This window comes from Pararge aegeria, chromosome 7 (assembly GCF_905163445.1).
Source record: "Pararge aegeria chromosome 7, ilParAegt1.1, whole genome shotgun sequence".
Taxonomy (NCBI): Eukaryota; Metazoa; Arthropoda; class Insecta; order Lepidoptera; family Nymphalidae; genus Pararge; species Pararge aegeria.
This window is the reverse complement of record NC_053186.1, coordinates 4,311,250-4,338,068: the sequence shown is the minus strand read 5'-3', so window position 1 is coordinate 4,338,068 and position 26,819 is coordinate 4,311,250. Positions and strand designations below refer to the sequence as shown.

Genomic DNA, 26,819 nt, shown 5'->3' with positions numbered 1-26,819 from the left:
GTTGCTGGTTTGGGAATTTATAATTTCCGAATTTTCTCCGGACTGGTCTGGGTGAGAAGCTTTTTCCGTGGCTAGTTTCCATGGCTCGTATTCTCACGTTCTTTGGTCGCGTATAGAGACACGACAACGACTCCATTGAACGTCTGGTTGTACAAGAAAGAATCGAGGGCACCAGATCACGCGGAAGATCGCCCATGATATGGGCTGACCAAATAAAGGCTGCAGTGGCTGTCCCATTACATGAGTGTGCTAGAAAGGCAGCTGCCAGAGAGGAGTGGCGACGAATAGTCAAGCGTGCCACAACCCTTAAGTGACGACCACGACCGCTCTGACAAGAGCGAACCGACTGAGAAGAAGAAGTTACCACACTACCGCCAAAGACGTGCCGCTAAGCGATTTGGTGTTCTGGTACGATGTCTCGTTGAAACCAATAGGTATGACGACCTAGCAGGTTAGCCCGCTACCATCTAAGACTGCATCATCATTTACCACAGGTGTGATTGCAGTCAATGGCTAACTTGTAGTGGAATAAAAATATAAAAAAATATCGTGACGGACAGACAAACGTACAAATCGAAAACAAGTCCCAAAAAAAAAAGATACCTTATTTACGATAATAGCCCAAAATGGGTGGTAATCGAAGCCCCAAACCCCTGGGGCGTTCTAAGACCCTAAATTGGTGTCGTTGAAAGTTGAACGCATTTCATATAGGGTGACAAGGAAGCGTTCGTAAAGCCAGAGTAAATCAAAAGGGCCTTCTATAGGCTTAGTTGAATAAATAAAGATTGATTTGACTTAAACCCCGACTTGGTGGACAGACGACATCAAACGAATCGCTGGATTAGTAATTTTGCTCGATCTCAAAAATGTTAATGCTAAGTGCTTCATGTTTCACCTCTGTACAGAAACGGTTAAGTGTGCGTTGGAAATCGCACTTAGCCGAGCTAAGTAAACCGGCTAAGCAGACTGTTTTTTTTTTTAATACCAGCTGTGCACACAAAATACTTTAAGAAACGAAAAAAAACCGACTTTGGTAATAATTGTAATAAATAAATAAAATAAATAAATATACTACGACAATATACACGCCGCCATATAGTACCAAAGTAAGCGTAGCTTGTGTTATGGGTACTAAGAAAACTGATGAATATTTTTATGAATAATATCCATAAATACTTATAATATACTTATAAACATCCAGACACTGAAAAACATTCATGTTCTTCACACAAACATTTTCCAGTTGTGGGAATCGAACCCACGGCCTTGGACTCAGAAAGCAGGGTCGCTGCCCACTGCGCCAATCGGCCGTCAAAAAATACGTACTAAAAAGTAAGAAATAAATATATTCTACATTTCAAAATTTGTGCCCAGTCAGTTTTTGTCTGGTGGGAGATTTCACCCGTGGCTAGTTACCACCCTTCCGCCAAAGGCGTGCCGCTAAGCGATTTTACGTTCCGGTACGATGCGTAAAAACCAATTGGTGGTATGGGCTTAATATAGCTGCCATACCCCTAACAAGTTAGTCTGTTACCATCTTAGACTGTATCATCACTTACCATTAGGTGAGATTGCAGTCAAGGGCTAACTAACTCATAGTTGTATAAAAAACAAAAAAGTAGTGATTGAGAACTTGCTTTTTTCGAAGTTGGTTGGAATTGTAATGTTGTGATCAAGGTTGGAAGCAGTAAAGCTGGCCACCCTAGCAAGGAAAATCCTTGTGAATACGCTAACGAGTGCGACGTAGTGGCGCGTCCTAAATAAGGGTTACATTAGGGTTGTCAACTTCTCTTCGGAAGGTACTTGTGCAAGGGGGACAGAGAGAGAGAGAGAGAGAGAGAGAGTGTCATGAGTGCAACTAGAAAAAACCATGCGAGGCACTCGTGGCTACGATTGGCCAAGACCTCTGGCTACCAGCCGTTGATAGGGCCATGGTAGAAAGAGAAAGGTCTTAGGACCTTCCGCGAGGGCGTGATGGTGCAGGAGGTGGCCGAAAGGTTGAGACAGGACGAAGTGGAATTTCAACCGATACGTCGAAGGAGACCCGGACGCAGTCGTCTTCCTCAGGAACGCCGCCTGCCCCCTTGATGATGACCTCCGGGCGATGGATGCGGGGAATCTGTCACCCGTTAGAGTCCTCAGGTTGGAATACGCACCCTGTGTTCACGGTGGCGTTTGTAGGGTCACTTAGGTCTGCCACGACGGCCGCCGCTACCTAGATGTGTACGAATGCGTTATCGTGGACAAACCGCCAGGCGACTGGCTGGAGTGCCTCCTGCCTGTGGTGGTAACTGTTGTCCATGAGGATTTCCCCAAAAACAATAAAAATAGGGTGTTAACTATGTCCACATTAAAGTACGCTTTTGTTCCGGCACGCCCTTTAGGTTAACACGGACACGTAGTGCCTGAAGTGAGTAGCGAATTTGTGCGAAAGCGTTCCCGTGGCGCCGTCGTCAGGCAGCGAGTAGTAACACCCTGAGGTTTTAGCCAAAAGGTCTTACAAAGAAACCTCTTATAAATATATATCTCGTAGAGCAGGAGCTCTCCATTCCCGTGGCCCACTGTGGAAGTACGTGAGGTTTTTATAGCTGTAACCACGGCCCCCGCGTGGCGCAGGATATCGATACTATTCATGTGGTTTTATTCTCAAAAAATAAGCATAGTGCCGCTAACAATGATTGGGACCTCTCTAGACTCAAAGTAGGCAAGGGATGCAGAAATAAAGCATGATGTGCCAAAAAGGTCCTAAAAAAATAATACGAGTATGTCGCATGGATAATTAATAAGCAGAAATATCGATTGCGAATATCAATTACCGCATCCATATATCGGTGAAAAATAACATATTTCCATTCTATAAAATAGTTTTTTGCTGTTTTTAAAATATTCTCAATTTACTCGATTTCAGTCTGTGAAAATATATCATACTAGCTGTTGCCCGCGACTTCGTCTTAAAAAAAATTAAAGTATTCAGTATCGCTAAGCCTTAAATGAGGGGTTTGCTGCAGTCCGCTGAGGAGTTCTGTCCTCCATCTCCAACCACAGTTTGGGCAAAATTAAACACATATAATAACCTATATAGTACAAAATAATTATTTAAATCGGTTATAATTTGTCGGAGTTATGGTGTAAAATCGTCAAACACTTTCATCCCCTCTCCCAAAGGAACTGAGCTTAATGTCGGAATAAAAAGTATCCTATATTACTTCTAACACTTCCGAGAATATGTGTACAAAGTTTCATGAGGATCGGTAAAGTTGTTTTTGCGTGAAAGCGTAACAAACAAACTTACATTTACTTTTATCATATAGGAAGGGGGAGGAGGGAGGAGGGAGGAGGGTTAGGGATAGGGATTTAATACGCATTTGCAATACCTTTATATCGATGTATCTATTGATAAATAGACGTTATTTCATCACCAGTGTTTGGTGGTTAGAGATATGTCTTTAATCTTCATATTCTGCTTAATTTAAATCCAAGCAACGTGTACTTAGTTTCACAATAATGCAACTTACATTCTTGTGAAAAGATGCCAAGAATGCACGCGCTGTTTTTTATTGCGACTTTCCTACATTGAATTTCTTGACCCTGATCCTCTATTACATTCTTATTCAAGACTTGCACCGTGTCAACTGTGAGCCGTTCTGTAATGCTATATGTAAACCGACTTACAAAAAAGGCGGAGGTTATCAATTCGGATGTTTTTTTTTAATGTATGTTTGGGCATAATTCCATCATTTATGGACGGATCTGTAAAATTATCTCTTGTTTCCAATAGGTTTGTTCCGAAATGATTCCATTTCATTTTCATATTGATCTGTTGAAAATTTTCGGAGGCAGACAATGAACTCTTAAAAAAATTACAGCTTATCAACCGCAATTGTTTCTATGTCATAAATAAGCATTGTTTACGCAATTATACAACATAACATCACACCGTGCAAAAAAATATTTACTTTTTAGTTCGTATTCATTTCGGTAATCTGTTTTTTATCTGTTGAAAAAACTATCTCTATCGTTTATACTTTATTCTTGGATATATTTGTTTGTGAAAGGTTTCAAAGTTTTATGCAGTAAGAACGCTTACGCAATCGCACGTTGCTTACCCACGAATTTGGACGGCGGAGGCGTCTTAAATTAATAATGAATCCAATCCAAAATCTTCAAATCAAAAGATTGATTTCTTAATCCTCTTTCTGAATCCTACAGTGATGTAGAAAAGATAATAAAATGATTCTTCCTACTTCAACAGATTTTTTAAAATAGGCCCAAACTATAGACATTCACATAACACACATGCATATACACACACAAACACACACACACTCACGCACACTTGCACACACACACACACACACCCGCACTAAATAAGTCGCTGCATGTTTTTATTATTTTAATTGACTCTTATTCTCTTTTTTTTATTGGCATTTACTATGTTCTACTTTTGTCTTATTGGTACTATACATTTATTGTTGGAGGTGGGCGTTAATTGTTGCGACACAGTTTATACTACTGCAACAGTTATCGTGGCACCATGTTTATTGTGTTATTCTGTACCCTTACCAATATTCCGAATAAATGAAATGAAAAGCAAATAAAAAAAAAAAAAATTACTATCCCTTTTGGATGGCTCTAACTTTATTTTGTGATTTGAAGAATTATAGAAACCTGTTGTAAAACAGCTTTATATATATCCAGCTAAGGAAAAATAGACTTCATGAAGTGTCAGCCCTACGCTAGGTTCAAACTATACCTACGCTGTTTACTTTGTTGACATCGAAGCTGCCGTTATGACGGATTTTGATATTTCTCTTGGTATCTGATGCTGTTATTTTCACTGCTGAAAAATATATGAAAATATATAGTTTTTAGGAATAGTATAGCTTTTTATGACAGAGCTTGCTGCAATTCTCTGTTTCGCTCTGAAGGCCATTGGCGTGGTAGCAGACGGCCTACCTGGTCGGTTAATGAAAAACTATCGCCTAGACAGAGCAACACTTCGCAGGGTATGCACAAAACATGTCCTACAAAGTGCCACCCTGTATAGTCATCCGAGGCGTCGGCTCTAACTAGTAAAAGACTAATGTGTCTAAAATTACACCGGCAACCACACCGTTTAAACCAGAACACCGCGACTTGCATCTAGACATGTAAAATGAACATTTTGATATATTTGTTTAAATTAGCGATTACAACAACTACACGTAGTGGAATTTGGTACATAGGCTATATATAATATGCAAAGTTTCTTCTAAATGACTGAGAATGAATTAGAACTTCTAAATGATTTAATATTATGGTGTATCATTAAAATCCTCACACCATCCTGAGCAACCTTAGCATCATATTTTTTGGAAAAATAAATCGATATGGCGTCTGTATGGTGCCATTTTCAAGTGAGAAAATTCGCCAGAAAAATTCTTTTTTTTTAATTACCATTACATAATGTATAACTTATAAATATGAACTAAGGGGTTGACTTTACATTAATTTTTTTATCATAAAAAATACTAAACTACTACACTACACTACGAATAAGTTTAGTTTTTCTTTTGAAAATAATTTCAGAGAAAACAGTCATCCCTACTAAGCAAGTTAAATAAACGCTTGTAAAAAAGGAATTTGTTGGATAACACGATATATAAAATGTCGGAAACATTGGAAACATAAATAAACATTGAGAATGAATGTGAATTTGCTCGGACCTTTGGCAGAGACCCGATCGCCAAATTCAATTATCTATCTATCAGCTATCTGGGTTTGTTTTTATCACTTTCGTTTTGTGACAAATGTTTTGGTATACTATTTTATATTTAGGATGATAAAATACATGTTTAAAATTTAAGAAATTTCACCCCGCAGAGATTAAATAGGGAATGAAGATTATTTGTTAAAACGCGCTAGACTAAGGAGTATCAGTCGGAATGACTTTTTATTTTGCATTTTAACTTGTGGTAGGGTGTAGGATATATACCCCTTTAAAAAATTCACCCCTAAGGGTGTTAATAGGGGATAATATAAAAGTTTGTATGAAATTCTAGAAGTGTTTATGTTCCATCGAGAGTCCTACTTGAAATTTAAGGTGACATTATAATCCTACTAATACTACAAATGCGAAAGTGTGTTTGTGTGTGCTTCTTTTTCGCCCTAACTAAGCAACCAATTAACTTTATATTTATCAAAGAGTTAGTTAAGAGGGCGGAGTAAATAGACTACTTTTTATCCCAGGAAAACAAACGTTTGAAACGGGATTTTTAATAAACGCAGACGAAGAACACAAGCAACAGCAAGTCATAAAATGTGTATTTTAGATTTACAAAAATTACACCTCCAAAAGGGTTTAATTTGCCGTGAAAGTCCATTTATTATAACACTTTTAATGCAGAAAATACCAGTTATAATAAAAAAAAGATTTCTCATCTCACAGTTCACTTCTGGGAAAGGTTAAAGGGTATTCAACTTCAGGCTACAGCCTTTAGAGGCCGACCAAATGTTGTAATAGCGTAGGCGGGTGAATCGATGCAGTCGTTCGGCGGAATATAGTCGAAAGATACTAAGTTTATGTTGATAAGATACAGTACGAAGTAAGGTTGATTTATAAAATAAAAATAAGAATTACTGATATTTAATCAGTTTTATTCCTTTTCTGACGTTAATTATTTACACATTGTCTTTTTCACCAGCAATCGAAACTAGACCCCCAAATCGTGAGGGAAAACTTGATGCCAAGTGTGAGATTTTCTATCTACGTTTCCTTATTCGATCGCGTCAAAGTTAAATAAAAAAACTTAGGTAGAAATTCTCAAACTGGGCAATTTAATCGCTTATGGACAGCTTTGGACGACACATCTAGTATATCGTTGATCGAAGGCTATGGTAGATAAATTGTTAAACATTGGAAACATAAATAAACATTGGGAATGATCAATGGTCGCCCGGACCTTTGACAGAGACCCGATCTCCGAATTCAATTATTTATCTACGCTATCTGGGTTTGTTTTTATTCACGACTGTTTCTGTATTTAGATACCTATTATTTTTTCCGCACTATACTTACGCTGTTTGTTGACATCGATGCTGCAGTTATGACGGATTTTGATATTACTAGTGATATCTGATGCTGTTATTATGACAGCTAAAAAATATATTACAAATAATATTTTTTATAAATAGTAGATCTTTTTGTGACAGTTCTTGTTGCAATTCTGAAGGGCGTTGGCGTGGAAGCAGACGGCCTACCTGGTCGGTTAAAGAAAAACGATTGTCTATACAGAGCAACACTTCGAAAGACATGCAAAAAACACGTCCTTAAAAGTGCCGCGGCCGTCCTGGATTTGTTTTTATTGACGACCGTTTCTTTATATACGTACCTATTATTTTTGTTCACAGCACTCACTCGTCAATGCCTTATTACAACATGTTTTTTTTTAAATTCCATTACAATTCTGCTGTTGCAATCTTACCTGATCATAATTGATGATGCAATCTAAGATGGTATAGGGCTAACCTGTTAGGTGTATATCAAATGCATATCTCATAATCCTATCAGTTTCTAGCATCGTATCGGAACGCTGAATCGCTTGGCGGCAGGTGGTTGGATGGATGGTAACTAGCCAAACCTAAATTAGCATATAGAAAAGTCCTATTTTAGTATAAAGGACTACGTAATCGATAAAAAAGCTTTAGTGTCAATTAATTGTCCTAACCACGTTGCTCTTCTAATAAATTTAATTGACAATGTGTGATGTTGATAACAAAAAAAACACCCGACTAAGTTTGCGGCTACTTCCTACACCCCTTCTCATTGTGGGAGGAGACCTGTGCTCTGTAGTGGGCCGGTGATGGGTTGATGTGATAATGCTACTTACCAAACCTATACCCGGATATCTGATGAAGGACATGACAGAAGGATTAGGCTGTAGTCCGCCACGCTGGCCAACTGCAGATTATTCTTGTAGTAGTTGAGCTTTTTGTGGCAGAGCTCGTCTTGGGAAGTACTATCGCCATGCTTATTTCTGCTGCTAAGCAGCATTGTTGCAATACTGTTTTCCGGTCAGAAGGGCGTGGTTGCCGGTGTAATTAAAGGCACATGAAGCTTAAAACCTAAGCCTTAAATAAAAAAAAAAAACAAAAGATTATTAGACTACACACGCCTTTGAGAACATTATCGAAAACTCTCCGGCATGCTGGTTTCCTCAAGATATTTTCCTTCAGCGTTAAAGCAAGAGGTAATTGCAACTTAAAAAAGTTAGAGGTTACGGGGTTCAAACTCGGTCTCCACGAAGCTGAAGTACTAATTTTTATGACCGCACTAGCGGTCTCTCGCGACTTCGGCCGCGTATAAGTCAACCTTAAAAGATAGACATATGCTGTCGCGTAGAACTTTTTAAGGGGAACAACTTTGGCATACATGATTTTATTAAAACTTTAACCGTTTACGCAGCGCACGCAGCGGAAGCTCACAAAAGGAAAAAAACCGCGATTTTAAAATATTCTGCGTTGGTACAATGCTTCTTATCTATTGGTCTTATCGTGATGATATACCGCCTTTGGGTTATCCAACTCTAAAATATTTTTTTCAAATCGAACCATTAGTTCCTGAGATCATCGCGTTCAAGTAAACAAACTTCAGCTTAAGATTTAATTTTTACTTAATTTTTAATTAGTTTAAGATAAGGGTTGTAATGTTGTACTGCAATCCATTACTCCCATGGGTTGTAATGTGATTTGGACTAATCACCTGCCGGGCGTCTTGTTACGGCCTGTTATTTTATTTACAGCAATGCCAACAGTTTCTTATTGAAAAAAAATACTTATGAAATTGCATACATGTCACGGAAAACAGCTTGTCAGCAATTTGCAGCTACGTGGAGGAATTTTGCTGACTAGGAGTGCTAGTTTTATGATAGTGACCTAGAGTTACAAGGCTTTAAAATTTGCAACGCTAGTGTTTTTTAACCTACTTAAAAAAGGAAGGAGGTTCTATATTCAACTAAATCTATGTCAAGCTATTATTTAACTCGCAATGTTAGCTGAAATAAAATCTTGCAACTCAATTTACCTTTTTACAATCGATTGATATGAAATTATGCACACAAGGTATGGTTACATTATTCTAAATCTAATTTATTTAATTAAGTTAATTTATCAAGGAACGACGTTGGACGTAAAAGGATGGACGTTGGGGTCCGAAGGTGCTGGAATGGCAGCCCCGTACTGGTAAGCGCAGCGTTGGTCGACCCCCAACGAGGTGGACAGACGACATTAAGCGCGTCGCAGGTAGCCGTTGGATCCAAGCGGCTCAGAATCGTGGAACTTGGAACTCCCTACAAAAGACCTATGTCCAGCAGTGGACGTCTATCGGTTGATGTGATGATGATGATGATGATGATCAAGGAACCAACTAAAAGAGTGATAGCTCAGTGGGTAGGACTTCGACTTTCGACGGGCCAAGTTCGAACTTTTTTTTAGTTATGTGTGTTTTAACACACATTTCCACAGTGAAGGAAAACATCGTGAAGAAACCTGCATGCATGAGAGTTCTCCATAATGTTCTCATAGGTGTTTAGTCCAACAATCAACACTGGGCCAGCGTGTTGGACTACGGCCTTAACCCCTTCTCATTGTGGGAGGAGACCCGTGCCATGTAGTGGGCCGGTATTTGGTTAATATGATCTTGATAAACGAATAGGAGCGAATCATCAATCAGAAATGTTGCAAATCCGCGAAAAACGTGCGATGCATAAATGGTGTAAATTACGCCAAAATGATGAATGATATAATGGCTAGCCTTTGCAAGTTCTAATGTCTTACTCTATGAGATATAAGGTCTTTGGGATAAGAATGGATTAAGGAACAATCCTTAGTCCATTTGTATCCCAAAGACTCAATACAAAATTACAAATGACTCTACAACAGGTGCAAGGTACTGTAGGCAAATTCAGGCGAGAAGAAGCCGACTTCTGTACACATACCTAGGTTTTAGCTTAGAACAAAACTTGTTATTATTTATAGTTAGATCTAACTATAGTTATTACCTTTTTTGTTTAACAACAAATAAATAAATAGATTGACTTGTAATTCTGTCTTCCAACATAGGCATTTTACAATTTAACAGCTATTTTTATATCCTTCAGGATGAGAGTGCAGCTGCCTGTTTCCATGCAACCTTGTCGTAAAAAAAATCATCAATTGTGTAGTAACTTTAAACTTGTAAATGTGTTTAAACACAGAATTCTGATATAGTCCGTATTAATAAGCTACGGGAAGGAATCTTGCTGACTAAATTTTTTTTAGTCTCGGTAGTGACCTAGGCTTTGAAGACGTAAGAGCGTGACTAAAAAAGCGTGGGGTGCTTTGTAAGATATTATCAAAATAATAATCACTCTACTGATATCTGTCAATAAAATATTTATAACTATTGACACTATGCACACCACGCTTTTTTTTAACAATATTTTTTTTTTTTATTCACACTGTTATTAATTTATATTTATTGAAATTTTGAACACTATTCTTAATTTAAATTTATTAAAATTTATTTTCTATTTTTTAGTTCGGTTTTCTATAAAAAGAGTGTTTTTTAGTTTTTTTTAAACTATTTTTTTTTTTTTAAACTCCTCTACAAGTAAACCTTTGACTGCAATCTCACCTGGTGGTAAGAGATGATGCAGTCTAAGCTGGTAGTGGGCTAATAGGGAGTATGGTAGACATACCCCTAATCGGTTACTATCAGAAAAAAATCAGGAATTAAAAATTCCCAAATTGTACTGCCGGGAATCGAACCCCTAATCTCTATCTACGCGACATCGCACTGGAACACTAAATCGCTTAGCGGCACATCTTTGTCGGTAGGGTGGTAACTAGCCACGGCCAAAGCCTTCCACCAGACCAGACCAGAGAAAATGCAGGAATTAAAAATTCCCAAATTGCCTCTGCCGGGAATCGGACCCGGGACCTCCTACCTTAATTCATTGCGATCACCGTTGTGCCTCGGAGGTCGTAAAAAAACAAGAACCATTTTGTTATGATGATGATGATGAGTAATAGCAAATAGCCGGGGTACTGGTTGTTTTACAATAGTATATTGTGCAACTAGTGCGACAAGTTGTCGATTGCCGATTGGTAATCGATGTCTCATGTCGCACTTGTTGCACATACTATTTTGTATTACTCATGCGGGGAAAGTAGTATCTTGACGCTCGCTGTTGCGGTTGAAAAAGAACCGTTTGCTGTTTTAAAATTTCACTCAAATTATTCTTGTCGCACTCAAATTTTAAAATGGGCAAACGGTTCTTTTTCAACCGCAACAGCGAGCGTCAAGATACTACTTTCCCCGCATGAGTGATACAATAATTTTATTCGTGGAACATACACTGTGATCCACGAAAGTAATGTTTGTTAAAAAACCTAATATGACACAAGAATATCAGTAGAAATAAGCATTATCTGTGAGGTATAAGGTCGATTTTGGCATGTCGCTGTCATATCGATTCGTGTGTAATTGGACAGGTGTATTTTTAGAATTCCCTGTTAAATTTACAAAAGCTTGTAACGTGAGATCGTAGTAAGGACTTAGGAGGTTCATTTGTTATTCTGATGAGATTTTCCTTTTTTTATGCGACTGTGCCGGCCTTGGGTAGTTTTATTTTTGGTAAATTTTTATCTGTGAGACTTTCTGAGAACGCCCTAAAGACTTTATTTTTGTAGTATTTTTTTTAAGGCTGGACCTCTAACTTTTGGAAAGATATTTGCGTTGTTTTTTTTTCAAGCATTTCAAATATCACTTGCTTTTAACGGTGAGGGAAAACATCGTAAAGAAACCTGTACGTCTGAGAGCTTTCGGAGATATGTGTGTATTTTTAGTCTAGTCTAAGATTTTTTTAAATTGCAGTCTAGGAATCCACTCTTGGCCATTGCGGTGGTCTACACCGTCGAAACCCTATGCGTTCTGAAAGGAGAGGTCTCCTTTCAGAACGCGTTTCCTGTTATATGTTGCCGGTAATTGGTTGATAACGATGAATGATGATGATTTTTTTTTTATCTTTCATATTATAATCGATATTATAATCGATATCATAATCGATATTATAATCGATATCATATTCGATATCTCAATCGATATTATAATCGATATCACAATCGATATCAGAGAATTTTAGAACTTTTAATACCAACCTTGAGCTTGAGCTCAAATTTTGCACTCACTTGGTGTGGATGCCAATAATTCATAGTAGCTAAGTGACATCCTCCCAAATCTAACATGGCCGTCAATAATGGTAAATATATTATTTTTATGTATATTTATATTTTTATGTATATTTGTGTGTATTTATATTTTTATGTTTATTTGTGTGTGTTTACTTCTGTGATATTTATTACTCGTAGGTATGAAATAAATGGATATGCGTAGGTATGTTACTTTGGCCGACCCTATCTGGAGCAGCTGTTCCCGCTTTGGTTTTAAGTGGGAGATCGCGGGTACAATACTCGGAAGGGGCAGTTTTGGGAATTTATAAGTTCTGATTTTTTTCTAGTCTGGTCTCGTCCGTCTTTGGCCGTCAAAACCACCGACCGACAAAGACGTGATGCGAAGCGGTTGAGCGTTCCGGTACGATGTCGTGTAGAAACCTGTTAGGGGTATGGCTGAAATATAACTGCTATACTCCTAACAGTTAGGTTACCATCTTAGATTGCATCATCACTTACCTGTGGATGGGATTGTAGTCAAGGGCTAACTTATAGTGGAAAAAATGAACAAAAGAAACCATGCATTCTGCTGGTAACGAAATTTGTCTTCTTTACAAATCCCGATACAAATGAATAAATAAATAAATATATTACGACGATACACACATCGCCATAAAGCCCCAAAGTAGGCGTAGCTTGTGTTATGGATACTGAGATAACTTATTTATATTTATGAATTATATACATAAAATACTTAGGTATAATATACAGATAAACACCCCAAGATTCATCATCATCACACAAACATTATCCAGTTGTGGAAATCGAACCCACGACCTTGGACTCTGAAAGCAGGATTACTGCCCACTGCGCTAATCGGCTATCAAAATGCGTAGTGATCGAACGCAGCGACTGACTTCACGTGTGTAGACGAAAGTTTTAAAACGATGGATAGCTCCTAAGGATCGCTCCGATCGTCACGACAGATCGTGATCTTAACGGAACAACGAAACAAACGACGGCCCTCGAATCTTGTAGGGACGCCATAATAATGATTCCCAAGGCATTCTAACAAGGCAGTATTTTCGTATAACGCAAGCCGTGTAATGAACGTGTAACTCGAACAAATGCGTACACTGGCACGTGAGTATATAGGCACCTTGCTACTTATTTATTGAAGTAAGGGCTTCTACGTACGTGGCGATTTAAAAGCCTGTATTTCTTTCCCTAGACTTCGTCACTACTGTATTTACTGCTATATTCCCTTACTCCCATACCAATATTATAAATGCGAATGTGTAATTTTGTATGATTGTCTGCAACCTAAGTTTGGCTCAACTAATTGACGAATTTACATAGGCACAGATATATATTTACACTTGCATCCTGGAGACAGGTATAAGTTACTGTTTATCCCGAAAAAGCACTCAAAAACAATTCCCACGGAAGTTAAAAAATAAACTATTAAGACTCTTAAAAACAAAACCGACTTCGAATAAATATTGCATAAAGATAACTTTCATCCTGAGCACAATAGTCAAAGTCAAATACTTTTTTATTCAAAAAGGCACATAGATTCCCTTTTGATGCATTGATGATTCACATTACAGGTAAAATAGGCACATAGAAGTAAAATGATGGCGATAACTACTGAACTTTTTGAAAGACATCTGCAAGATAACCGGTACTTTATTGGAAAATTGTATACAATTTCCTTTGAATGAATAACTTATTATTTTGAGTCTAGTATATAACACTGCAAGTTTATGTTTTCTTTTATTTAGATATATTTTAGTACCTAGCGTGTTGCGGGGTATGGGGAAGGACTCCTATTGGGGGTGGCGTTATAAGACTGGACCAGCAGTGGACCGTTACAGTACTGTGTAGGTATAGCTACTGATGATAATCTATTAGTGAAAATAACCATCATAGCTGGAATAACGTGCTTTCCAGGCACGGATGACGGGGTAGGGCAGCAGAAGTGCCTAACTCCGGCTTCTTCATCATCATCATCATCATATCAACCCATTACCGGCACATTACAGGGCACGGGTCTCCTTCCACAATGAGAAGGGGTTAAGGCCGTAGTCCACCACGCTGGCACAGTGCGGATTGGTGGTGGCCCGTGCTTCTTAATGTTTCTTACTTCGTAATAAGGGGTTTTTATGATCTGGAAACGCTGTAACTCGCTTAGCTTGCAGAAGCCCTAAGCCCCTAATAAAGATGTGTTAACGCTACTCCTAGCGCATCTGTTAACATTAACTTTTATATTGCCTTAGTTTTATGCTTGGAAAACTATATAACCGAGAAAAAAGAAAATAAAAGATACAATGTGGGTACAGTAAACATTCAATTTAATAAAAGGATTGCTTAGGATCGCCGCACATTGACTTATATCGCGTGAGCAACTTTAATAGTTGTTATTTAGGGTTCCGTTATTCAAAAATGAAAAAGCACTTTTATAAGATCATTTCGTTGTTTGTCTTTTTGTCGATGGATTCAGAAATCAATGAACACAAAATAATCAAAATTTGTCGCCACGATGATGGGCAAATAAATCATTGATTTAATATTATGTTACTATCGTAACAAACTCACTGGAATAAATAAATAGTAACTGCACAAATTAAAAACGTATGGGTTCAAAATCTTGCGGAGTCTTCCATAAAAATAAAATTTGGTTATGGTTGCTTAAGAACCCTCGCCTTTCCCTTCCTTTGCCTTAGTTTATTATTTTTACTTTGTTATTTTATATTTCAACCCAAAATCACCGTTTTCCCAGAACCAGAATTTGACATATGTCTAATTCAAAACGAATTCTTTATTATAGCTATGTTTTATTCGAATTATCGATATCAATACCCTATACAATGATTTCGTTAAGCATAATTAGGTAAATACTTTTGATTATTTTATAAATTTAAACTTGATAAGTTGATACTTGTTTTATAAATATAACCTAAAATAAACTTTGTAAAACTTAATAAAATCTAAAACGTCTTTGAAACCACCGCAGCGAGGCATAGCTAAGATGCTAGCAGCATTGCACCTTTGGATGGCCAAACTAATTCAAGTTTGCCAAGGTAACTGCCCGCTCTAGGATCACCGGTAGACTCGATACTCATGATAATTAATGCGATTAATTAATATGACTATAGAGGTCGCCCAGTGATTGAAATTAGACGATAATTAATTTACATTATACATTTTGAACATTATTAAAGATCTATTGTCAAAGATTTCTTTGATCAAAGAAATTAAAAAATAGTATATATGCGTGTGTCAAATATAACATGGTAGCTTGTTCAATGTTTTTTTACTCATTTAATGTATTTTTTATGCATAATTTTTATTAAAAAAATATTAGCACTGCACTCCTTCTCTATATTAACTAAAAGTGTGGGGAATTACATACTCCTCGGTCCGCGAAATTTTCGTAAAAAGAGGTACAACATTTTGCTTCACGTATAAATATCTCATAGAAGGCAGTTCACATAAACGTCACGTGTCAGGATAAATTTGTATAGCGGACCCCCAATTCTAAGGTTTCCCCGGACAGGTATATTTCCTAAGAAGACCTATATAAATAAATAAAAATATCTTATAGCATCTGGATAACCAATAAATTACTTTACTCATACAAAGAAGTTTACTTAAAAGTTAGACATAAAAGTCAACCAGTGCATTAAATAGTTTATTTTTACTGAAACTTTTCACTTAAAGTTTAAGTTAGTTGTTGATCTCTATCATCAATTTCAATTACCATGAAATAGTTTGAAGTTAAGACAGTCCGACTGGTCCGGCTGTTTGAAAGCTCTTTAGGGTTCTTTAGTAAAATAAGAAACCCATCATTTTAAATATTCTATGGAAGCAGAAAATCAAGCTCAATTTGATATACTCCGCGAAAAGGTTCATTCATGCTAAAGGTGCTGAGCGTTCCAAAATTCAGTTAAAAGATCATTTCTACCTCCCCTATGGTGTGGTACTCCACACCAAACAGATCTTAAAGATTAAAGATTGAAGAAATTAAAAATTACACCATACAGATTTTCCTGCTTTTCGCTGAGTGTAGGAAATTAAACTTAATTTTCATAATAATAACTCTCAGAAATTTTAAGGTTTCCTCACGATGTTTTCCTTCACCGTTGAAGCAAGAGATATTTTAGGTGCTTAAAACCATATACTATCAGTAAAAATAATATATATAAAGAGTTAAGGTATTCTTGAACCATAATAATTCTAACTTTAAAGTCATTTTAATTTTATTTTATTTTTTTGAATTACATTAAAGTACTAGTCATAAACGATTTAGCGTTCCGGTACGTTACCGCGTAGAAACTTATTAGAGGTATGGGCTTATTATAACTGACACTACACTACTTACTAACCTAACGGGTTAGCCCGTTACCATATTAGAATGCATCATCGCTTACCGCCAGGTAAGATTAAAATCAAAACTAACAAGCTGGTAGTGGAATAAAAAAAATATAATGTTCCAAATTACTGGCGAAGCAACTCAAAATTGCTAAAAAACAGTGCAGGGAGCGGCCATGTAGTTTTTTAGCTCGCGGCCATGTCAGGTCATCATCACATCACATCAACCGATAGACGTCCACTGCTGGACAAAGGTCTTTTGTAGGGAGTTCCAAGTTCCACGATTCTGAGCCGCTTGGATCCAACGGCTACCTGCGACGCGCTTAATGTCGTCTGTCCACCTCGTTGGGGGTCGACCAACGCTGCGCTTACCAGTACGGGGCTGCCATTCCAGCACCTTGGGACCCCAACGTCCATCCTTTCTCCGAACTATGTGCCCGGCCCATTGCCACTTAAGCTTCGCGACTCGTTGAGCTATGTCGGTAACTTTGGTTCTTCTACGAATCTCCACATTTCTGATTCGATCGCGTAGAGATACTCCGAGCATAGCTCTCTCCATCGCCCGCTGAGTGACTCTAAGCCTGTCAGGTATTCTCTGCCAAATAGTGCCTAGGATTATAATATCAACATTATAACAAGCTTTTTTTAGTGGACATAATAGTAGCATAATAGCATAATAGTAGTTTCCTGGCAGAATTCCGGAGATCAATCCTTCTATCGTGAAAGGAGTATGTGTTTTAAGTTTAACGTTTGCGTGTGTGTTAGTATGGCTATCTGTGGCTTTCGAAGCGCTTTTGTTTTTTTGTTAGGTTTAATGGATAAATCATTTATTGATCCCTAATATCGTCATGATGTTTCTTTAGTAAATTTTCCATCATAAACAGTTTATTTATTTAATGGCGACCTCATATTCTATATCAGCCAGAGTTTAACATAATAAATGATAAATATTTTCGCGATCAAATAAAATATTTCCATTGAATCGGTATTCAATTTATTTCACGTAAGTGTGGGAGTCGTGCTAAGAGGTACCAGTATAATCTGTTGAGAATCAAAGATGGCGCGTTTCTATGTCAACCGTTGCCTAACAACGCCGGGGCTTCGATGGAACGACGTAGATATTCAAAGGCGTTTCTAGGAATGTAATAATAATAGAGATGGTTTGGAGTACATCGAATCATGCTTTTATCTGTTCAAAATATTGGAACGAATTTTGCCATCGTAAATAACAAATCATAAGTAAAATTATCCCACGGTTGTGCATAGCAGCCCTCTCACATGGGATATATTTAGGGCATAAGCCCACCACGCTATTCCAATTATAACATGACGTCATAACACCCGTATAACACCAGGGCATTAGGAGTTTGACTACGCACAATAATTGCAATGTAACATCAACGGACCTTGCACGTTTGTCTAGTTGTCTAGTAGTCTAACTTGTACAACTTTGGATCATGAGGATCCGCCACAGAATTAAGAAAATAATAAAACCGTGTACAGGACTAATATTTATTTATTTATTTCATTAGATATACCAACGATACACTGTATTATCATTAATCATTTTACAATATAGTTTAATGTCCGAGTACAGTTATCACTTACAGGTATACACAACATTGAAGTAGGTCCGGTTAAAAATAATTAAATTAAGTCAAAAGCAAAAATAGTAAGAGTGAAAGAATTAATATTGAACAAATTAAAATAATGATTAAAATTAAATTAAAAAAAAATTAAAACAATTAAAAAAAAAAGAATTTGAAAAATATTACTCTAAGTATAATTTCGTCTTAAAGCTAAATAAAGTGTCGTGAAAAATGTCAATGTCAGGGTTTTTTAAGTTGTTAAAAAGATTAGTCATTCGGTTAATAGGTGAGAATTGTCCTAGGTTAGTATTGGAGAATTCAGGAGCGAAGGTTTTTGACTCTGGGTATCTCATCTAATAATATTGAAGCATCAAAAACCACTCCGCTTTAGAATGGTTTCTCGATCAAACAGTTAAGTCACTTCTTACCATTTAGCAGTTGACAGTAATTATTTTACCTCTAATGTTCTAAACCTAAAATGGGGAAAATGGGAAAAGTTTATGAGCTAGTAACATTCCGCGGGTATAATAATGGCTGAATGAGGATTCTGTATGTTATTAATTCACTGGGGTCCGGGTTCTTAAAACTGTTAGGTATTGGATTTTTCTGTTAAGGAAGCCCTCCAAACCGCATTGAAACAGTGTGGTATATAGCCATACCACAAAAGCTCTAAATTCCTCCCTCTTTATTTGGCAGTGGGCCTTTTAAGGGCGACCGTAGTAACATTCCGCGGGTATAATAATGGCTACAATAATGGATGAGGATTCTGTATGTTATTAATTCACTGGGGTCCGGGTTCTTAAAATTGTTAGGTATTGGATTTTTCTGTTAAGGAAACCCTCCAAACCGCATTGAAACAGTGTGGTATAGCTATGCTCTAAATTCCTCCCTCTTTATTTGGCAGTGGGCCTGTTAAGGGCGACCGTATCAACCCATTACCTGCCCTCTACAGCTCGACTAGCATGGCCAAGAAACATTTCTCTTCTGGGGAAGATGCTACCATTTTATCTTCTCCCACAGATTTATTAACTCTCCAAGCATTGGAGCACAAATGGAAATAATATCCAAATAATATACGTTTGCGTCGTTGAAGCTGTGATAGCCCAGTGGGTAGGACTTCAACTTCACATTTGGGGGTTCCGAGTTCGAATCGTCACACGTCTCTAACTATTCTAAGCTATGTGCGTTATTAAGCAATTAAAATATAAATAAATTAATATAAATAAATGTACTACGACAATACTCTAACGCCATCTAGTCCCAAAGTAAGCGTAGCTTGTATTAGGGGTACTAAGATGACTTGATGAATATTTTTATGAATAATATACGTAAATACTTATAGTATGCATATAAACTCCCAGACACTGAAAAACATTCATGTTCATCACTAAAACATTTTTCCAGTTATGGGAGTCAAACCCACCGTAAAATATCACTTGCTTCGACGGCGAAGGCAATGGACTTAGATTTTACGAAAAACAAATGATGGCTCTAGACGCATTATACAGAATGGTAATGGGATACTACATTTATTGTATGGAGAATCCCGCCTATACTATCCTCAAGATAGATTTGTGTGCCGGTGATCGTACTCGCTCCCCCCGAAATGCCGGCAGATGTCCCAACCACCAGGCTATCACCACTCCATATATTATTCTTAGGGATACCTCATACTTATTAATGTTTATGATGAATACCTTGTTAATGTTATTTTCACGTTGTTACAGGACATCGACTATGAAGGTTTCCGGTGGTTTTTGGACACATTCCTTGAAGTAACAACGCCTGATGAGCTTTCCCGGTGAGTTAAAAATACACGCTCTTGGTTCTTAACTATCGATTATTTCCAAGCCGAATGGTTACCCAACCACGCCCTTATCTTTTAAGAGCTCTGTACCTAATAACGGTTATTTTTAACTTCCGACGCAACAACAAGGGTGTGGTGTATCTGTGTTTCTGTGTTTCTGTGTATCTTTGTATGTGTGTATGTCTGCGGCATCGTGGCTCCCAAGCGTATCGATTATTATTGCAAAAAAAAAACAGGATTGAGGATCCCTCCTTTTTTGAATCGGTAAAAGTTATGTCGGTTAAAAAAGAGCGTAACCGTCACTTTTCTACGATTTTGACGATATAAGTATGAATAAGTCAATTTCAGACACCTCTTCCTGTCGTTCGTGCGAAGGGACAAGAGACCGGCCCTTCGGGAAATGGCTGCGGCTAGTTCCACAACGGCCTGCGCTCCTGTTACCTCCCATGCTGACCACCAGGTTCACCTACCAGTTTATTTCTTAACTTTAAGTTAACAATAATATTGTTTTTTATTTTCACTACAAGTTAGCGCTTTGCTACCACCCCATCAGTAAGTGGTGATACATTTTAAGATGGTAGCGGGTAAAGGTGAGGAGTAAGCAGTTCATACATGCACAAAAGCACTGCCTACACCAATTTATTTTATATAGCTCGTATTGTTGGGAAATTTGTCCATTTTATTCCATATAACTGCTTTATGCAAACCCTAGCAAAAGACCCTGTGCACGTCACTGTGGGTAAGGTATGACAGTTATATTAAACGCATACTTCTTATCGGTGTCTGGGCATTGTGTCGGAACGCTAAATATCTTAACAACACATCTTTCTGTGCAACTAACACTGGTAAGGCCGTGCCCTAAACACCAGACACGAGAAAAATCTAACGTTATAAATTCCTAAATGGCCCACCGGGAATCGAATACAAAAAGTCCATCTTATGAGACTACTATCGCTTTCTTAGTTATTTATTGAAAATAACATTATAATATGTAAGATTTACTAAATATTTTTAATTAAATTTAAAATTCATTAATTAATTAATGTTTAAATTTTATTTATTAATTTTATTTGTCTTGTATTTAATGGTTTTTGCGTATTGCCTGAAATAAACGATTATTACCTATTATTAAAAATGGATGGATGTGTGTTAGAAGATGAAGAGTTTTTATTTTCAACGTTCATAAAGAAAAAACTTGTTACGCGGACTTCTCGATAAATACTCTAAGTAAGAATTTGTTTTATTCCAGGGAAAACTCAGTTTCGCATCCAAGATCCACGTTCTGGCAGAGAGATTACAGCAGCTTGGAAAAAGCTCCGGCGATTCCGTAGATGGCAGCGATAAAGGGTCTAGAAGCAGAACTGGTGAGTAAACAAGAGTCAATTTGATTGTCCCCGTGTTTTGATAGGCAGATTATAAAAGAAATCGGTTGTTGTGACTTAACTATAACAGTTAAATAAATAACCTCGCGGACTTTTTGTAGATATTAATGATTTAAACATGTAATACATTATTATGTATCATCAATAACTTTTACGGCGTTCGACACGAAAACACCAAGTCGGTATATGACATCGTTAACAAACATCATTATATTTCAGCCAATTTAAAGAAAAATATAATAAATTTACACTAAAACTTTTCGCAATAATCACTTTGTTCATAATTGAAAACCGTATGGAAATCGGTTCGGTAGATTTTTCAGTTTTTCGGCGAGGGACTTTGTTTTATAATATGTAAACGTAGAATAATCTTTGTATCAAAAATAAACTAAATTCTAAATAAAGGTCTTAGAAACCTCCGCAGCGAGCCATATTTATGTCCGTTTTCACTAACAACGAACAATGCAATGCCTTAGTAAGTAACGCCTAATCAAAGAAGATTACGATGATTACTAGGCATACATTTACCCTTCACCAATTTTCACTTGGCTACTCATATAACCTAACTTTTCTATGTTTCTTGACACAAGGTGTGGTATTTTATGTTTGTATTATCATATTTTTCGTTTTTCGTAAAAAAAACCGAATTTATATTTTTTTCAGACGTCAAGTGTCAGTTTCCGAGTTCCCTAAATTTTACGCACCGCCGAATCGGTGCCATCATCTAAGAGTTGGTAAAACGTTTTTTTTCTCTGCGCAACATCCAACTCATTAGGCATCCGAATTAAGCGTTTCCTAGGTTAAGTGAAAACGGGCATTAGTTTCTTAGTTCTTAGTGCCTCAGATGCTCAATTGAAATTTGAATGGCCAAACTAATTCTTTGGCCAAGTTAACTGCCAGCTCGAGGATCACCGGTAGACACGTTAACCCTTTTTGACAAGTCTTTAAAATGAACTCGAGCCCCCTTTTTTAAATCTAAGAATAAATCCATTATTAATTTAGAGAGTTTTGCTGTTATTTGACTTGACGTTCTACCCACAGGTAGCGTACACCCAATGTTCGCCGTGACCACTCACCCTTCATACTCGTCACATGAACTGTGTCTCGGGCGCCTGGAGAACAGTCCGAGTCACAGTCAAATGTCGCGCAACTCTAGCAGGAAGAGCAGCAACTCCTTGCGGGTCAACCAGTCCACTAAAATAGAAGGTACCAAATTCAAATTCAAAAATATTTTATTTACCTTATTACAGCCACTTATGAAGCGTTCCATACCGTTCTAATAGCACCAGTTTTCCATCGGCCACTGGACGTCCACTGCTGGACTTACGTCTCGAGTCACAGTCAAATGACATGCAACTCTAGCAGGAGAAGCAGCAACTCCTTGCGGGTCAATCAGTCCACTAAAATGGAAGGCTAAATCTCGATAACACCAGTTTTTCCGACGACCACTGGACGTCCACTACTGGACTTAGGTCTCGAGTCACAATCAAATGTCGCGCAACTCTAGCAGGAAGACCAGCAACTCTTTGCGGGTGAACCAGTCCACTAAAATAGAAGGTTACAGCTAGATAACACAAGTTTTCCATATTGGTTCATCATCGACCACTAGACGTTAATTGCTGAACTAAGGTCTTCTGTAGGATTTTCCACGCGCTACAGTTTTGTTCCGCCTGTATGAAGTAACTCCCTGCGACTCGTTTTATAAACATATCGTCTAACAACATTGCGATTTCCAGTGTGGGGTAGCCAATCAAGCACTTAGGACCTAAACGTCTATCGGTTCTCAGAGGTATACCCATTGCCACTTTAGCTATGTCGCTGAGCTATGTCTGTACCTGCTTCTTTTATGATATTCCTCATTTCCCATTTGATGGGAATAACAGCCTGTAGACAGCGTAATAATGATGTCGACGATGACGATCTTTTTATACTTTTAAGGAAAGTAGCCTATGCCCAACAATGGTTCACTAATTACGCTGATGATACTGAAGGTTCTCCTGTTTCAGATTATAAGCACCTAATGCGCCGCCCATCCACAATAGAAGTTCACACGGCTCGAGTTTCACTCAAGGACATAGTTTGCTACCTTTCCCTTCTAGAAGCTGGAAGACCAGAAGATAAATTGGAATGTGAGTTAATAAAAACCCGCTAAGTTTGTTAGGCTTCTTCTAAGACCAGTGCGCGTTTGGAACCCTCGCAGCTTTAGTTTTAAGTCCACGAATTTAGTTATCGTCATCAAATCACTTCTATGACATATCTTACATGTAACGTATGCATGAAAAGTGCCATCTATCTGCCTATTTGAATAAAGAAATATTTGACTTTGACTTTGCCTTTGATGGACACACGGTGGTACTTTGCAGGATGTGACTCTCTCTAATCTCTGTCTCTAATTTTCGGAGTTTTTCTGAAAATTTTCCGAGTTTCAAATTTTTTTAACAAAATTTTCACATAAGCGTGTGCTCCTCACTGGACTGCACGACCCCGCACGCGCGAGAGCGGCGCGCACGCGAATTTCGCACGTTTTAGACGGTCGAAAAAGACATAAATCTTGAACCGAGGCTTCATAGGCCCTACAAACCTCGCATAACCTGCGAAATGTTGTCTGTTTACGACGGGCTTCCTCTTATCATCAGGTCAATTATGTCCATATAAAAAAAGGTTTTACTGACAGGTGCATTTCACCTGCACGAGATTTATGTGACGCCACTACTCGTTTCAAACGAGGCATAGCGATCGTCCGCAGCGACCGATTGCATGTGTGTAGATGGCAGTTAAGATGCAAATGATCGCTGCGATCTGCGTGCAAAAAATCGCTGCTACGGCCTCTGTATTCTGCCTTTTGTATGGAATCAATCGTTTGCATGTGTTATGTATGCCCCATTCACACCTTACTTTAGACATTACCATTAAGGAAAGGATACTCTTTTCCCAATCTTTTATTTATTTATAAAGGGCACTAACAACATGCATATTACATGTTTTTCAATATAGCACCCACACAAAAACATGGACTGATATGCACGTCAATTACAAGGGCGCATAGCATTGACAAAACGTCATGTAAACCTCAATCTTTAAATGTTTTTTTAGTCATGTTCCGCCTCTACGACACCGATGGAAATGGAGTGTTGGATACCAATGAAATGGACTGCATCGTCAACCAGATGATGACTGTTGCTGAATATTTAGGATGGGAGACTTCTGAGCTAAGACCGGTTAGATCTTTATCATCATAAACACTCTGTCCCATTAAGGAATGGCAGGCTTACAATTGATTAGAATTTGTTTGTTGTAGAACTAGAAAGAAATCATCGCTTTAATCAATATTATTTTTGAAATTGGTGACGTTATTTTTCCGTAGTTAAATAAATAAATAAATAAATAAATATACTATGACAATACACACATCGCCATCTAGCCCCAAAGTAAGCGTAGCTTGTGTTATGGGTACTGAGATAGCTGATGAATATTTTTTAATGAATATAATACACATAAATACTTATAATATACAGATAAACACCCAGACACTGAAAAACTTTCATGTTCATCACACAAACACTCTCCAGTTGTGGGAATCGAACCCACGGCCTTGGACTCAGAAAGCAGAGTCGCTGCCCACTGCGCCACTCGGCCGTCATAATTATATAAAACTGTATTTTTTTAATAATACCTATAACAAAACTGATACGTTAAAATATTTCATTCGATTTAAAACACACCGGGCTCAGTTATTATGAATTAAAAAAATCATAATAACTGACAATAAAATTAATATGCGAATAGAAAAGAGGCAGTTGACCCACGTTACCTAAATACATCTTCTAGTTACCCTTTCTTTTTTTAGATATTGCAAGACATGATGGTGGAAATAGACTACGATGCAGATGGGACCGTCTCGCTCGACGAATGGAAAAGAGGGGGGTGAGTTATTTGATGTAATTCAATTTAAGATACATTTTCCTCCACGTACATGACATTCGTATGTGATTTTGACACGGTCACAATTAGCAGTATGGGAAATTAACAAAAAAAAACAAAAGTCAAAATTCATTTATTTCAAGTAGGCCTAATATAAGCACTTTTGAAACGCCAAGTCTGTCTGTGTGTAGTGACTCTGCCACCGGTTCGGAAGGCAGATTCTACCGAGAAGAAGCCGGCAAGAAACTCAGCAGTTGCTCTTTTCCAATATAAACAATTTATAGGAAACATTGATTTAATATATTATTCTATATATTATTAGTATGTTTATTTGTAAGCTCACTGATTGGAAAGCCACTGTATAATCAATACTATTATGGCTACCGACTACGCCTTTTTGTAAATGTCAAATCATTTTTATTAGTGCCTACTTGTTTTCAGCTTTTACATTGCAATGATAAACTATCAAGTAACTTTAGTAAATAAGAATACATTCCTATGTACGAGTATGTAGTACTTTTAAACTCTTGACCGGTTTCAGTAACAAGTGTCAATGGTGTATATATGCCCATAAACTGATGGGTATCCTTTTTATTTGTTTTTGGCGCGGTGGAAAAGCTTTATTGCTACCTCCGACCTTTGGGCAACACGGGTTTTATGCGAGATTCCCCCCTCTAAAGGGGGTATACCCAAACTAAACACACCCATGGCATGTCCCTCTTGTTGGCTTTGTTAGACGCCCGGGGAGCCCGTTATATACCTCCCGAACGAAACTGATGGGTATCCTAACACTGAATAAAACCTATCAATAACAATTTTTTTTTTCTCCAGCATGACAACAATACCATTGCTTGTACTCCTCGGACTTGACACAAATGTCAAAGAAGATGGCGAGCATGCTTGGAGGTTAAAGCACTTCAACCGCCCAGCGTATTGTAACCTGTGTTTGAATATGCTCGTTGGGCTAGGGAAAAAGGGCCTTTGTTGCATATGTGAGTAGAGTTCTTATTCCTATACAAAATATTATAGAAGATATTAAAGTATTATACCATCGTGGATTTTGTTTTACACTTTTTGAAGGTGTAAAATACTTTAGTAAATTATTTTTGATATATCTAGAAGGGTTCAGCCAGCATTCATTTATTTATTTATTAAAACCTAATTATTTATTTATTTATTTAGTAAAGCTAATAGGTACATTTGTTTTGTCCAAGTTTCTACGTTCTAAGCTAAATGAATGTTCGACTTACTACAGTTTTTCACAACGTTTGCAAATTATTTTAAAATTAAAGTTAAATTTGAAATTATTTGCAAAACGCGCAAAACAAATTAGCGCAAACATTTATTTGCGACATCACGTAAGAAACCTCTTAATTTATCAGTCTACTATTCTCTATTATGCGCATATTATACATATAAACCTTCTTCTTGAATCACTTTTTCCATCAAAAATGAAAATCAAAATAAAAGTTTTACAGATCTGAGCAAAGACACACAGACAGCAGGAAGCGACTTGTGTTATACTATGTGACGATAGTGATGATTTACAAAATACGC

At 37.4% G+C, this 26,819-nt stretch overlaps 1 protein-coding gene across 1 annotated transcript in view; it reads left to right on the top strand.

Moving 5' to 3' along the window:
• LOC120624941 (diacylglycerol kinase 1) overlaps window positions 1–26,819 on the top strand; it is a 118,094-nt gene that overhangs the window by 78,225 nt on the left and 13,050 nt on the right. Inside the window, exons 4-11 of the mRNA XM_039891775.1 lie at window positions 19,880–19,953; window positions 20,308–20,419; window positions 21,209–21,323; window positions 22,383–22,547; window positions 23,348–23,470; window positions 24,435–24,559; window positions 25,189–25,265; window positions 26,094–26,254. Of these exons, the coding sequence (XP_039747709.1) occupies window positions 19,880–19,953; window positions 20,308–20,419; window positions 21,209–21,323; window positions 22,383–22,547; window positions 23,348–23,470; window positions 24,435–24,559; window positions 25,189–25,265; window positions 26,094–26,254 (952 nt within the window). The remainder of the gene's footprint in view (window positions 1–19,879; window positions 19,954–20,307; window positions 20,420–21,208; window positions 21,324–22,382; window positions 22,548–23,347; window positions 23,471–24,434; window positions 24,560–25,188; window positions 25,266–26,093; window positions 26,255–26,819) is intronic.